Raw genomic sequence first — 15794 nt, forward strand, 5'->3', positions numbered from 1 at the left:
GGGGATCGAACCACCAACCTTCCTATTAGTGGACGACCTGCTCTACCCCCTGAGCCACAGCCGCCCCGTCAGCCCAGTCAGCTGTAACGAGTCAGTAAGCAGTCAGTCAGGTGTAACGAGTCAGTAAGCAGTCAGTCAGGTGTAAAGAGTCAGCAGTCAGTCAGGTGTAAAGATCCAAGATGGCGCTCCCTACTGTACGTGTGCCTTGGTGTTTTGCTCCGTAACGGTTTTTCTTATTTTGTTTGTAAATATGGTGTTTTGTTGTAACACCCGGGGCTCTTTCACCAGAGAAGAGCTCATGAACATCAGGGAAACAACTCCTGAGGACTTAGTTGCGATTGCCGTTAGTTATCTTCCTACTTCTTATGACCGCTACACTGCATACAGACACTAAGACAAATTTATCGTATGTAACTTGCATACTGTGGCAATAAAAGTGATTCTGATTCTGAGTCAGTAAGCAGTCAGTCAGGTGTAACGAGTCAGTAAGCAGTCAGTCAGGTGTAACGAGTCGATAAGCAGTCAGTCAGGTGTAACGAGTCGGTAAGCAGTCAGTCAGGTGTAACGAGTCGGTAAGCAGTCAGTCAGGTGTAACGAGTCGGCAAGCAGTCAGTCAGGTGTAACGAGTCGGTAAGCAGTCAGTCAGGTCCAACGAGTCGGTAAGCAGTCAGTCAGGTGTTGGGTCGAGCAGGCAGGTAGTCCAGCTCGTCGCTCTCCTCTGGTCCTGTGATCTCCTCACAGCTCCTGGCTGCATCTGACCACACACACACACACACACACACACAGAGGAGACATTATGGGTATCAGCCATGGGAGGATGTGGTGCATCATCTCTAATGAGAAGATCAGTGTTTAACTTCACTGCAGGAGAAGCAGACAGAAAGAGACAGACAGAGAGAAGTCGGGTTTCCATCCACCTGTTTTGATGCGAAATTTCAATTTGCGCATAAAAAAACTGAGTGGAAACGCTGCCTAATTCACAAAAACCTCCAAATATCGCAAAAAAGTTTTCACGCTTGAGGGAGGCGGAAAAGTCGGGTGTATCGATAAAAGGAAAATGCGAAACGTGCGGTGGAAACAGTTTAAGCGATATTCCATTGTCTCAGCATTCAAAAACAACACAGTTTGCCTTGATCACTGCAAAACATGACATGCCGTGTGTAGCCTCCACACAATAGGGCTACACATGGTAAATAATGGTACGCGCAGCACAATACCCGCCGTGGTAAACAGAAGAAGACTGGGATATTAACTTTAAGGCGACTCACTTCTAGACTTGAATGAAATTGTATTCACTTACTATCTGCTCCGTGGATTATAACGTTATGCTTGCAGAGTCGCACCTGGTAATTCCAGAAATGGCGTTATGGTACCTTTGTCTACTTGTAGATCAAGAAACTTTAAATGAATAACGTTAGATGTGTTTAACAGAGCTGTATATCGGGTCTAGCAGCTGATCAGCAGCTCAGACAGCCTCAAACACGAGGTGATTGACAGCTCTATAAATCGCAAAATAGCAGTGGATGGAAACGCGCATTGTTTCGCATTTTATTTTGCCGACTTTCTGAAAATTCGATTAAAAGTTGCGATACATTTGGATGGAAACCCAGCTAGAGACAGTAGGGCTGCTCGATAAATCGATTTTGAATCGTAATCGAATTAATTAGTTAGGACGATGTTAAAAAAATGAAAATCGTAAAATCGATTTTTTTAACTAGGGTAATTACGTTACGGCGGGGCGGCTCTCGTACGCGTGCTGTAGCAGCACGCGTACATGACACTACTCGTCTTTTCTCCCCGCTGTAAAGTCTCTCTGGAGGCTGTGACTACTGCTGGCTACTAAAGACAGCAGCAATGAACTTATTTCAACCCCTCCAAAAAGCACAGTGTGCGAGCACTGAGCAGCGGGCTGTGCAGGATAACGATTACCACAACATGCGCGCGCGCGTCAGTGTCCTTTGACCACCAAAATCAAATCAGTTCATCCTTGAGTCCAAGTCGATGTGTGAGGCTAATTTGATTAAATTCTGTCAAGGCATCCCTCAGATATTGCGTTAAACATCGGACGGACGGACGTAATGCGTTATTTTTTGTTCTTGTGTTGAGCTCTATATGGCCAAGTGCAATATCCAAATCACAGCAGCTGCAGTAAAACGGGTCACAATGAAGCATCGTGGAGCTACAGAGACGCCCCGGCCTACAAATCATATTCTCCAGACATAAGGGAGCATGCTGGTTTGTACAGACCCCAGCAAAAATCACATTTCATTTAATTTTTTTCAGTGAAAATGAAATACAAAAAATTGCCATTCCCAATAAAATCATATCGCATCTCACAATCGCAATATCTTTCATTATAAAACGGCTCTCTCAAATCAAGCAATCTGATTGTTTCACAGCCGGGGTATATTTTGCGTATACCACAGCTAGAGCCGCATCCCCAAAACACTCTGCCTCTGAGACATGATGTATTAACACGTTCACTGCCATTGACGAGATATCTCGGCTTACAAAATCCAACGGTTGACTGCCAATGACGAGATATCTCGGCTTTAAAAAAAAAAAAAAAAATTTGACGGTGGGACGTGGATCCAACCCTTTTACGTCTCCTATACAAATATTGGAGGTATTGAATGTGTATAATCTATTTTACCGACCCACTGAGTGGCAACATGTCTCTCCAGAGTAGAAAGAGGCGAGCCAAAACTGCAGGGAAAAGCGCGAGGAAGCCGTTCTCATACTGTAAAATGGATGGCGAAAACGCTTTCGCTTTCACACTGACGCACAGCAGTGGCAACGGTGGGGGGTTCCAAGAATAGATTGGGTGCACACTTTGAAACACGCAGCATAAATAAGCGCAGAATCGCAAGAGCTTCATCAGAGCTCTCAACCGAAACGCCAAGAAATGAGCGAGCCCCATCCAGCGAGCCCCATCCAGACTGCCAGGCAGCAGCCAGGCAGCAGCAACTCGTTTGTGACAGACCCGCTGCAGAGCCAAGGAGGGCGGAGGAGAACGCCCACGGAGGGAGGAGTTTGAAGCAGAGGGGGGTTTCCTGCTGTTATGGAGGAAATTACTGTTCAAAACTATTGTTTAGATGTCTGATGTCTTACTGATGCCAAAAATGAATGGTTAAAGTGACTGTTCTATCGAATTTCACAAAAAGCCGTTTATCTCAGAATAAATTTTCAGACGCTGAAACCATGCTGTATTCAACTGCTAATGCTTACATAACTACTAACTCTACAAACTAACTCTTTTAGACAGAGAAAGCACACATTCTATTAGTTCTTTTGAGATATTGTGTGTTCACAAAATCCTAACAGAAACGAATCCTCGGCTCTTGAAAGATGAGCCAGAATCCTCAAAAAAAAACCTTGGCAGAAGCTAACTACAGTATTGAAAAACGGCTGGCAGTGAATGTGTTAAAAGATAAAAAGCTCTGAGAAAACAAATGGTAGCTAGCTATGCTAGCCTCGCAAACAGAGTGACTCTAGTAGCTAGTGTTTACTGTCGACTCCTGCTAGTGACGTCATCAGTATACGAGAGCTAGCTAACCGCTAGCTCGCTAACGGCAATAACAACGTACGCTAGCTACCTTCGACCTCCAGGGTGGCGTAACTATGGAAGAGTGGATTGAGCAGTGCTTACCAGTCATGTTCTCTCCAGAAAAAAGAGACACCTAGCCTCAGGCCTAACGTTAACCTAACGTTAGCACAAGCATTAGCTAAAGTTAGATAGCCAACGTTAGCTGTTTGTCACCAAGCCTGCCTAGCTGACGGTTACATTCAGCAACTGCGTCGGTTGTGCAGGGAGCCAGGAGGAACTATTTTATTACGCGGAATACTATGATTTATGAATTACATTACATTACATTACGTCATTTGGCAGACGCTTTTATCCAAAGCGACTTACAATAACACATTTTTGTCAGCAATAGAGCAATCTACTATGGAGCACAGTCTATGACTTGATTTATGAATAACAGCCATTTAATTTATTGGAGGTGTTTACTTGCCATACTTGGTAACCGTTTTATAAAAGCAATAGCTCACTTCAGGCCGTGATATATGGTCATTATACCACACCTTAAGGGTGAAGCACGACCCTTAGGTGTGGTATCATGACCATATACCACGGCCTGTCGTGAGCTATTGCTTAAGTATAATCACTATCATCATTATTTATTTTGCATATTGTGCAGCCCTAGTCTGCTGTATCTACCTGAAGGCCCTGGGGAGGAGGACCGTAGTGACTCTGCAGGAGAGGGACCTTCTGGGCAGTTCCCATGGAAGGCTCCTGGAGTACCGCACGCCCCCCTGATGGAGGTGAGGGGGGAGATCAGGCAGGTACCATCACTGGGTCCAGGAGAGGGCCCCTGGTAGGTCCTAGGGTTGTGCCCTTGGTAGTTCCCTTGGTTGGTACCTTTGCTCATTCCTTGAGTATCATAGGCCCCTTGGTAGTTCCCTGCAGCAGACCCAATTTGGGCCCCAGGCTGTTGACTGCTGTACTGGGACTCAGAGGGCTGGTTTTCAGTAGACCCTCTGGGACTGGAACAGTGCTGTCTGTTAGATGGAGACAGAGACCTATGATGTGTCCCATTAGGCTGACTGGGAGGTCTATAATGGTTCCCAGTAGGTCCAGAGAAGTGGGAGGGAGCGTTGTACTGGGAGAAGCCCTGGCTCTCATCGCTCTCACATGGACCAGCCAATGACAAAGAGGAGGATGAGGAAGAGCGGAGCGAGGAGGAAGAGAGAGAGTGATGGGAGGAGGAGAGAGAGGAGAGGGGCTTGGAGGTGTCTTCCAGAGATCCCAGTCCGGACTGGAGCCGCAGTCCGGACTGGATCTGCTGGGACAGACATCCTACACTGGACTCCAGGGCCTGAGGGGGTCTGGGGAACATCTGGGGGGGCCTGGGGAACATCTGGGGGGGTTGAGGAGGACCAGGAGAGGAGGTGCCGCAGACCTTGAGGTGGATCTCATGGACTTTTTCAAACACCTGCAAGGAGAGAACATCACCATGACAACAGATGGAAACTCCCCGGGCCCAGACAGGATCCCTGAGGACCTCCTGCCATATTTTTACTAAACAACACAACAATAACTTAAATTTCAAGATGGTAGAACAAACAATGCTCACCCCCCCCCCCCCCACACACACACACACACACACACACTAGGGCTGTTGAAACTAATTTCGTTATTTGAATATTATTCGATTTCAATAAATATTACTGTAATAAAACGTGATTATGATTTTTTTTTCCCTTTTTTTACGTCCGTCATGCCTTGGCCAACCAGCATGTGAAAACAAATTATTTTGTCACATGTGATGAACATGTGATTTAGTTTTCTGAGGGGACGGCTGTAGCTCAGGAGGTACAGTGGGTCGCTAACCCGGTTAGAATATAACAAGAGATGTTCACGAGAGCAGAAAGTAGCGAGGAAAGCTGTTTTGGGTCTGTTGCTACGGCCGAAAACCGTTTCGCTCTGCCTAGCAACGGTTTACAGCTGCCGAAAACCGTTCGCTCTATAGCAACAGACCCAAAACAATAAGGACGGCTTTCCACGCTACTTCACGGGGCTTTCTACTCTCGTGAACATCTCTCGTTATATTCTAACAGTTTGTTTGAAAGTAATTTTGCAATTTTGTGGTTATGGCCGAAGTGGCTGCCGTAAACCCTTTCGTTTCACTTCCTGATCTGCCCGGCCCGCACACAGACTATAATCATCAAGACAGCACTGGTCTCATCTACTATTAGAGGTAAGATGTGAGGCATCAATATTAAATTTAGACTGTTTAACTCATTGAGTGCCAGCCACTTTTGGAGAACGGACGCTCCCAGTGCAAGAGTTTCAGAGCGTTTTCAGTGATTTCTCTAGGCCCACAGAATATTGTGTGATATTACTATGTAAACACCGAACACGCACAAAGAACGATGAGACTCTATTGTATCAGCAGCAAAAAAAAGTTTATTGATATCATTTTCCGTTCTTTAGTTATCAGCCGGAGAAGATAGGTCAAAAACAGCAAAAACAGGCGTTTCCACCTAGAAGCTGAGATATTCCGCCTTTTGTGAAATGAAGCATTTCAAGCACATTCACTGAGTCTGAAGCTAATATTTTCTGATGTAGTGACGTGGTGTAGTTGTGTGGTGCCCTGCGTGCGTGCCCAACCCCCCTCTCCCCCCCTCAGCTGCAAACTCCTCCCCACACTAACACACAGCCTCACGCACCCAGCGTCTATTTTCGGAGTGCTCCGTTTTTGTGCGCCGGCTCCCAGCGCGACACGGAAAAGCCAAACCGGACTGCTGAGAATGGTTTGGCCCTTCGGCGTCGGGTGCTGCTTTTCTGGCGGCTAATCGTGTGGAGAAACTATACAGCAGAGACAGAGAGGCTCAGTTGTGGGCGCGGATTGACTGCTGTTCGCAGCCAACGTCAGCTCCAGCCAGAGCCATCTATATGGCTCTGGCTGCAGCATGAGCAGTTTCTCTTTCATCACGGGGCTTTTTCCTGCTGTTTTCCTGACCTTTCTCTAATCTGGAGAGCACTGTCGCCACCTAATGGGTCTGTAAAATAGGTTATACACCTTCAATAGCTACAATATTTGTACAGGAGATGCAGGAGGCTTTGATCCACGTCCCACCGTCAAAAAACGCATTTGACGTCGATCAACGTCATTGGCACTCTACGTCACTATTTACTTTGACGTCGATCAACGTCATTGGCACTCAATGAGTTAATAACAATCAAAAATCTTGCTCGTAGTTACTTTACTTTTTTTTTTATTAATTAAAATTTCATTAAAAAAATCTAATAAAAATCTAATATTAACACATTCACTGCCAGCCGTTTTTTTTTTTTACTGTAGGTAGGTTCTGCCAGAGGTTTTTTTTGAGGATTCTGGCTCATCTTTCAAGACCCGAGGATTCTTTTCTGCTAAGATTTTGTGAACACACAATATCTCAAAAGAACTAATAGAATGTGTGCTTTCTCTGTCTAAAAGAGTTAGTTTGTAGAGTTAGTAGTTATGTAAGCATTAGCAGTTGAATACAGCATGGTTTCAGCATCAGAAAAATTATTCTGAGATAAACGGCTTTTTGTGAAATTCGATAGAACAGTCACTTTAACCATTCATTTTTGGCATCAGTAAGACGTCAGACATCTAAACAATAGTTTTGAACAGTAATTTCCTCCATAACAGCAGGAAACACCCCTCTACTTCAAACTCCTCCCTCCGTGTGTGTTCTTCTTGGCTGCAGCGGGCATGTCACAAGCTCGTTGCTGCTGCTGCTGTAACCTCGCGTACTGCTTCTGCTGCTGCTGCCTGTCTGCTGGCGGCCGCTTTGCAAGTCTGGATCGGCTCGCTCGTTTCTTGTGGTTTGTGTTGAGAGCTTTGATGAAGCTTTTGCGATTCTGGTCTTATTTATGCTGCGTGTTTCAAAGTGTGTTCCACCCGTAATCTATTATGCAAATTTGCAATCCCGCACCGCCAGCAATCAGCGCGAAAACGAAAGCGTTTTCGCCAATCCATTTTCACGAGAATGGCTTCCTCACACTGCTTTTTGCTTGCCTTCCTCTAGTCTGGGAGAGCACTGTCGCCACTTAGTGGGTCGGTGGAATAGGTTGTACATGTTCGGTGGCTCCAATATTGATATAAGAGATGTAAAAGGGTTAGATGCACATCCCACGGTCCAAAAAAAAAAAATCATTTTTTTGACGTATTAATACGTCATTGGCAGTCAACCGTTGGATTTTTTTTGACGGATTAATACGTCATTGGCAGTGAACGTGTTAAAATAATAATACACCGAAAATCAAATTGGATTATAGAGGAAGATTGACAGCCCTAACACACACACACACACCTCGGTCATGGCAGGTCTCTTCTTCCTCCTCTTATCCAGACATCGACAGGCGAGCTTGACCACGTCCATCCAGCCAGGAGGCTCTACAGCGTCACCTGCTGACACACAGACACACACTTCAGAACGCTTCACACATTCCCTCGCTCACTAATCCCCATCTGGTGTCTCAGGATCTGCCCTCTGCTGGTTTAGGTCCTACCTCTCCGGGAGAGCCTTCAGAGTGTCCTGGAGGGGGGAAGTGTCCAAACTGCATGACCTATCCACAGGGGTGCCTCAAGGGTCAGTAATCGGCCTCCTTCTCTTCGCAATCTACACCACCCTATTTGGTCCTGCTCCCTCACCCTGTCCAGCACCCGCTGTATCATAATGTTAAAGCTGCATTCAGTGATGTTTTAGTGTTCAAATAAGTGTTAAATGGCTCTATATTCTGACAACAACCACTGAAATAGAGTGTTTAGTCAGTGACTTGAAACCCCCAACCCCCCACTGTCCTCTATCTCTCTCCTGTAGTCCTGCAGGCTGGGCGGACGTATCTCCGCAACCGTAACTCGTAGAGACTCGCGGATGGCGGCATTGGATTCGGGGTGAAAAAATACTATAGTCCTTAATAAGGATCGCGATTGGACCTTCTGTTTCTTAGAAAATGTCAACTTTACTCTGATTGGATCAAAATTGGCGCCGACCTCAAACTATCCAATCAGAGAAAAGTTGACATTTTCTAAGAAACGGAAGGTCCAATCGCGATCCCTATAAAGGACTATATGACTATATATCCCTGAGTCTCTACGAGTTATGGTTGCGGAGATACGTCCGCCCAGCCTGCAGGACTACAGGAGAGGGATAGAGGACAGTTGGGGGGTTTCAAGTCACTGACCAAACACTCTATTTCAGTGATTGTTGTCAGAATATAGAGCCATTTAGCACTTATTTGAACACAAAAACATCGCTGAATGCAGCTTTAATAATAGCCGTGTAGCCCCACTCGGGCTCACCTTCCAGTGTAGACCATTGGGCGTAGGTTGGCCCTAGCCTCCTGGGACTTAGCCCAAACCGCCCGCACGGTGTTGTGCACGTCGCTGCATACGACGCGGTGGCTGGGGGTCTGCGGGGGCCTGATGTCTCAGGTAGCGTCCCTGAAGCACTGAGACTGGGGGGGAGGGGGCTCGGCCGGACGGAAGCAGCTTCAGCTACGAGTGCAACCAATTGATGCTAGCACACAGAGAAACTCAGGTCGCTGGATGTTCACAGAGTGAATTCCATGTGGTATGATCCGGACGTGACGTGTCACGGGGGTGGAACGAGGGAGGCCGCATCATACCCATGTGATACCATGCTGCCTTCACGTGGCGTGGGTGGTTTTATAGAAGACGTTTTTAGAGAAATAAAAATGAGTACATCCATTTGGGGCTGCTGGGGAGCAGCTTGGCAATAGTGAGAACCCGAAGTTCGAAGTGAAGTAAAACCAATGGGTGACATCACGCTGACTCTGTCCACATTTTTACATGCTCTATGATATGCACGCATGCACACACGCACACGCACACGCACACACACGCACACGCACACACACACACACACACACCTACCTGTGTGAAGCCGGGGGTCCACCTGGTTCCTCCACAGCGCCTCGTCCTCCACCTCCAACACCAAGTCCTTCTGTAACACATCATCAGTGACATCACTTCCTGCTCTGGCCTGTTAGCATGGAGCGGATTACTGACTAGATTTATCCTGCCTACATTACCTCAAGTCAAGTCATGTCTTTGTCAAGTACCATATGAGTATCAAGTCATGTCTTTGTCAAGTACCATATGAGTATCAAGTCATGTCTTTGTCAAGTACCATATGAGTATCAAGTCATGTCTTTGTCAAGTACCATATGAGTATCAAGTCATGTCTTTGTCAAGTACCATATGAGTATCAAGTCATGTCTTTGTCAAGTACCATATGAGTATCAAGTCGTGAGTATCGGCCCCAAAAATCCAGTATCGGTCAGGCTCTACTAGATTTGGGTCGGTTTCCGTTTCTGCCACTCTGGTCCAGTCCGGTGTGAGTCTGGTCCAGTCCGGTGTCTGAGCTTAAACCAGCTTGATTTGATGTGAACTGATTGAACTGATATTTGTCATTATGTCTGTAGCTCAGCTGGCTCACTGCCAGCCCTCAGCAGGCAGGGTGGGCTGCGCTGTTGTGGCCAATACACATGACATTATATATCAAGTTAGTAGTCACGTTAGAGCTAATAAGCAGGTCTGCCATTAACTGTGACAAGCATGACTTCCTCATGTTCCTGCCAAATGTTACTCCAAACATCTTATCTCCAGATTTGTATGTCTGTTTGACGAATGTAACATGGTGTCCACGGAGAGGATTAGAGAAGCATGGCAGGTGGAACTAGGTGTGGATTTATCTGACATTATTTGGGAAAGGAGCCTGTCTATAATACAACTATGCTCAGTTAATAGTAGACACCAGCTGATTCAATTTAACACATTCACTGCCAGCCGTTTTTTCAATACTGTAGGTAGCTTCTAAAGAACTAATAGAATGTGTGCTTTCTCTGTCTAAAAGAGTTAGTTTGTAGAGTTAGTAGTTATGTAGGCATTAGCAGTAGAATACAGCATGGTTTCAGCGTCTGAAAATTTAAGCTGAGATAAATGGCTTTTTGTGAAATTCGATAGAACAGTCACTTTAACCATTTATTTTTGGCGTAAGACGTCAGACATCTAAACAATAGTTTTGAACAGTAATTTCCTCCATAGCAGCAGGAAACCCCCCTCTCCTTCAAACTCCTCCCTCCGTGTGTGTTCTCCTCCCTCCGTGGCTGCAGCGGTACAAGCGAGGCTCTGCCTGGCTGCTGGCGGCCGCTCTTTGGGCGAGTCTGCATGGGGCTCGTTCGTTTCGGTTGTGAGCTCAGCTGGAATGAAGCTGCGTGCGATTGTGGGCTTTCTGCCGGTGTTTCAAAGTGTGTTGCACCCATAATCTATTATGCAAATTTGCAATCCCCCACCGCCAGCTCTCAGCGCGAAAGCGAAAGCGTTTTCGCCAATCCATTTTACAGTATGAGAATGGTTTCCTCGCGCGTTCCCCTGCAGTTTTGGCTCGGCTTTTTCTAGTCTGGAGAGCACTGTCGCCACTTAGTGGGTCGGTGGAATGGGTTGTACACGTTCGGTGGCTCCCATATTTTTATAGGAGACGTGGGGGGCGTTGATCCACGTCCCACCGTCAAAACTTTTTTTTTTTTTTTTTTGACAACTTGACTCGTCAATGGCAGTCAACCGTTGGATTTTTTTTGACGAGTCAACTCGCCAATGGCAGTGAACGTGTTAAAGTCGCTCACCGTCTCCATTACTCCAAGCATAGGTTACACAAGATATATCCCTCTGTCTCACAGCTATGTGATAGGTGTCAGGGGTCGGAGGGCACATTGTCACATGCTTTTTGGTTCTGCCCTTCACTGTCCGGATTCTGGGCCAAGATATTTGACTGGTACTCTTAAGGCCGACAAAATAACCCTTCAACCCCAAGCAGAACTTGCCATCTTCGGCTGCTCGGAATCCTCTCTGGACTTCCCCACAACTGTGCAACAATCTCTGACACAAGGGACAGTTGTTGCCAAAAAACGAATCTTAAAAGAATGGAAGTCTTCTACTTCGCCTTCTTTCCAGTTGTGGTTGACGGACATGACCTCAGTTGTGCGGATGTAGAGACTTAGGTTCACAAGGACCAATTCTCTGCCATTTGGGACCCGTTTCTGGCCTACCTGGATGAGGTCAGGGGGGATGAATGACTCGCCTGACTGGACTCGTATTGTCCCATCTTGTATGAGACCCCAAGCGTGGTTTTTATTATAAGCACCTTATGCAAATGGTAACCATGTTGTAATATTGAATGTTGTATGTCTTTGTTTTTCTTTAATTTTTCTTTTCCTGTGTCTGAGCATGTTTGTTTTTGTTTTATACATGTTCTGAAAAAGCTAAAATAAAATATATATAACAAAAAAAAAACATTGCTTCCCACGAAGGAGTACAAAAATCACCAGATTGGCAACACTGTTGTATATATGCAAATTAATATGCAAATTAATTGTTTAACCGACATGCTTAACCTGTCAAGAGATGTTCTCGGCGGTTAACCAGATCCCTAGTATCGCTATCAACCCGGATTTCAGTATTCAAGTTAAATTCTAGTATTGTGACAACCCTAGTGTGAGAGTGTGTGTTCTCACCAGGTAAATGTCTCTACCCTGCCTGTCTGTCTCCAGGGCTCGGCGACCGGTCAGTACCTCCAACAACACCTGAAAACCACACACACACATGGTAAATGGACTGCATTTATATAATGCTTTTATCCAAAGCGCTTTACAATGTGCCTACATTCACCCATTCACACACCGAAGGCGGCTAGCTGCCACGCAGGGTGCTGGCACAGCCATCGGGAGCAATTTGGGGTTCAGTGTCTGACTTGCCCAAGGACACTTCGACATGCGGACTGGAGGAGCCGGGTATCGAACCACCGACCTTCTGGTTAGTGGACGACGCGCTCTACCTCCTGAGCCACAGCCGCCACACACACAGACACACACACACACACAACTTTATTTGAGACAACAAATTATATTAAAATAACAGGGAATCAAATATTTAAGCAATAGCTCACGACACACCCTAGGTGGTATAATGAGCATATATCACAGCCTGAAGTGAGCAATTACTTCCATAAAACAGTTACCAAATATGGCAATATGAAAGTAATAAACAACTCCAATTTAAATGGCTGTTATTCATGAATCCTCATGTTCAAAATAAAATAGTCTCTCTTGGCTCCCTGCGCAGTTGCTGAATGTAACGTGAAGTTACAGCAGCTAACAACACCGGCTATCTCCAGTTTAGCTAGTTGAATAAAAGTTGTCTCAACACCCGAGCAACAGATTAAGTCATTCAAAATGAATTTTACCATGGAAGAAAAACATGACTTGTACATGTTACCAAGCAAGCTAGCTACCAACATGGTTATTGAACTTGTGTGTTTTTGTTGATTGTACCATTTAGAGTTCTCAACGTCAGCCTGACGGGTTTGGGTCGGTACCGGCTGAGACTTTATCTTAATTGGCCGGGTCGGGCTATATATTTAGGTCTATAATACAGTATTTACACACAGACACTCAAGTGGTGCTCATGTTTGAGTTAAATAATAATGATGCCTCTCTCTGATGTCTTCACCCCCGGTTTCCTGGAAAATATCCCATTCAAACTGACTAAAGACGCCTCACCTATCTTGGCTTGACCATACCCAGGGATCCTAAACTAATATTTAAGTTGAATTCTGGTGATTTCGTTTCAAAACTTAAACAATGTATAGAAAACTGGAATACAAACGGAATGGATACGATGAACGGAAACAAGATTTTTTGTATTTTTTTGTATTGCCGTTTAAATGTAGGTTATTGTATATTTAAAAGGCCCGGTAGATGTTCTATATGGTGGGAATTCTGGAATATTACCGGCCACAGTGGCCATAAAAAAACTCTGAACGCTGAATTGCTGAGACACAGACAGACAGAAACACACACAGTCTCTATCCAGTTTGTGTAGGTTTGTGTGTTGTAGTTTCCCATCAGCCCCTGCTGTCTCACCACTCCTGTGCTGTAAGTGTCTGTTGCGGGGCCCAGCTCCCCCTGTTGGATGTACTCGTCGGGCAGGTACGCCAGCGTCCCTCTGACCGTGGACGTCTTCCCCACGGACGCAGTCTGACCCGCCGCACCGCGGCTGCGACTCACGTAGAACCGAGCCAGACCAAAGTCCCCCAGCTTAGGAATCAGGAACCGGTCCAACAGGATGTTAGAGCTAGACAGAGAGCCAGACACAGAGAGACAGGCAGACAGAGAGACAGACAGAGATAGACAGAGAGTGAGAGAGTCAAACGCCATTTTGACAAAAATATTGTCTTTGCAATCTGTTGGTTAAGGAGATTTCAACAAAACTATTCTGCCAAAACACTAGAGGTGTAAATCTCTGAAGAAGAAAAGAGATCCTCGTTTCGGATTGCTCTCCGTCAGACGAGACACAGCGACCCAGCTGCTGCAGGGTCCGGTGTCTGTTATTTTCTTCACCTTTAATTCATTCATAATCACAATTCTTCTTGTTGTTTATGAGTTATGTGATATATTGTTTATGAGTTATGTGATATATTGTGCCGTTCAATAATGGCCAACCATAAACTAATCCTGGTGTTGCAAATAGCAGATTAGCAAGTGCATTTGCATCCTAGAACCACAAGGCGGCAATGAAATCTAGCTTTCTGGCATTTACTCTGGCTGTAGCAAAATGCTGCTGGTATTTCACCTATGCAGGTAAAAGTTGGAAGGCTTATGGGCTATTCAAGTCATTTGGTAAAAAACACTTGTATGATTATTTTCTCTCTCTTTTCTTCATATCGCAAAAAATCAAAAATATAATATTGCAATGTCAGTTTCCAATATGGTGCAGCCAACCAGGCTCCACACAGAGGGGACCTGGGATGGACCCGTGTTCGAACGCGGGACCTTCTGTAAAGTTCTGTTGTGAGGCGGCAGTGCTCTTTGGGTATGTCCTTTGAGGTGTATTTTAGTGACTTCCTAGTGACATCAATGCATTTATATGTATGGCTTTACTCATGTGGTTTTATATTTGATTATGTTTCTTTTTGGGTATGTCCTTTTGGGTATATTTTAATATAAAAGCCACCTGTGGACAGGTGTTGAAAATTAGTGTTCCGCTATAAACACTTAACACTGTGTATCTGGTTGTTGTGCATACATGTATGTTACATCTCCAATGCTTTGTGATGTCCTGAAATAAACCTAACCTCACCTCACGGCTGAGCCCCCCGTGCCATCCGTATTGTAAATTTGATTTCTGCCTATTCATTCAGTTACGGTTTCACGTTCCTTTTAATTAAAGTACATTGTATTGGGTGAATCTTGTCTGTCTCTCCTGCTAGCGATCCAGTCGATGCATCATAACATTGTTTGTTTTCAGCTGATCAACTCTCATCATCTGATCAATGCCGTCACTCTGGACTCATACAGCTGCTGGCTAAGCTCAAAAACATCATCGCTGTCATCATCATCATCATCATCATCATAGTCATGGGTCTGGCTAAATCTGAAAGTCATAGTTGGTGGGCAAAGCTGGAAATCATAGTCATTGGTGGCTAAACTGAGAATCAAATTAATAGTCACTGATTAAGCTGAATTCATAGTCATTGTTGTTGACTAAACCGAAATCAGGTCTCACTATTGTCTAAGCTGAAAATCAAATTCATTATTGCCAATCAACATGAATTCAAAGCCATTGTGTTGTCTAAGCTGGAATCAAGTCATCATTCTTGGTTAAACTGGAAATCAAATCAATCAAATCGTTGTCAGAGTTAAAAAATCAAGGTTATTGTTGTCCAAGCTGAAAATCATAGTCTTTGCCTGGAAATCAGTCATCACGGGTTAAGGAAAATCATATTCAGTGTTGTCTAAGCTCAAATCGTATCTGAATCAATCGGGAGTTAAAATCAGGATCTGTGTTCATAAGTGTATCTCCAATCATCATGAGGCATCTTCGGTGACTGTGCATATTCTCAGCTAACAGTCATCATTTAATGGACATTGTCAGTGATACGCCACTGAGAGGTGGTAACTGGGACAGAATCCTTCTTGGGAAGGAGACGTTTTGGACACACTCCCTCCAGACTGAGAGGTGGTAACTGGGACAGAATCCTTCTTGGGAGGAGACGTTTTGGACACACTCCCTCCAGGAGACGTTTTGGACACACTCCCTCCAGACACACTCCCTCCAGACATACATCAATGCATGGGCAGTTTCAGATCTGCATAAGGCATGAGCATTGGGTCGCCATAGACATTGTGACATCATCAGTAGAGCTGGGTATTGGTTCAA

General features: G+C 45.2%; 1 protein-coding gene across 1 annotated transcript in view; it reads right to left on the minus strand.

Moving 5' to 3' along the window:
• Nucleotides 1-671: 671 nt before the first annotated feature.
• The window catches only part of irak1 (interleukin-1 receptor-associated kinase 1), a gene marked incomplete at its 3' end in the record, with an annotated part of 39418 nt that continues 24295 nt past the window's right edge, over nt 672-15794 (minus strand). The window contains exons 9-15 of the mRNA XM_083641301.1: nt 13499-13709; nt 12092-12160; nt 9453-9522; nt 7867-7961; nt 4866-4997; nt 4223-4733; nt 672-754 (exon numbers count right to left, since the gene is read on the minus strand). Of these exons, the coding sequence (XP_083497427.1) occupies nt 672-754; nt 4223-4733; nt 4866-4997; nt 7867-7961; nt 9453-9522; nt 12092-12160; nt 13499-13709 (1171 nt within the window). The remainder of the gene's footprint in view (nt 755-4222; nt 4734-4865; nt 4998-7866; nt 7962-9452; nt 9523-12091; nt 12161-13498; nt 13710-15794) is intronic.

This window comes from Poromitra crassiceps, assembly GCF_964638095.1.
Source record: "Poromitra crassiceps genome assembly, chromosome: 8".
Classification (NCBI taxonomy): domain Eukaryota; kingdom Metazoa; phylum Chordata; class Actinopteri; order Beryciformes; family Melamphaidae; genus Poromitra; species Poromitra crassiceps.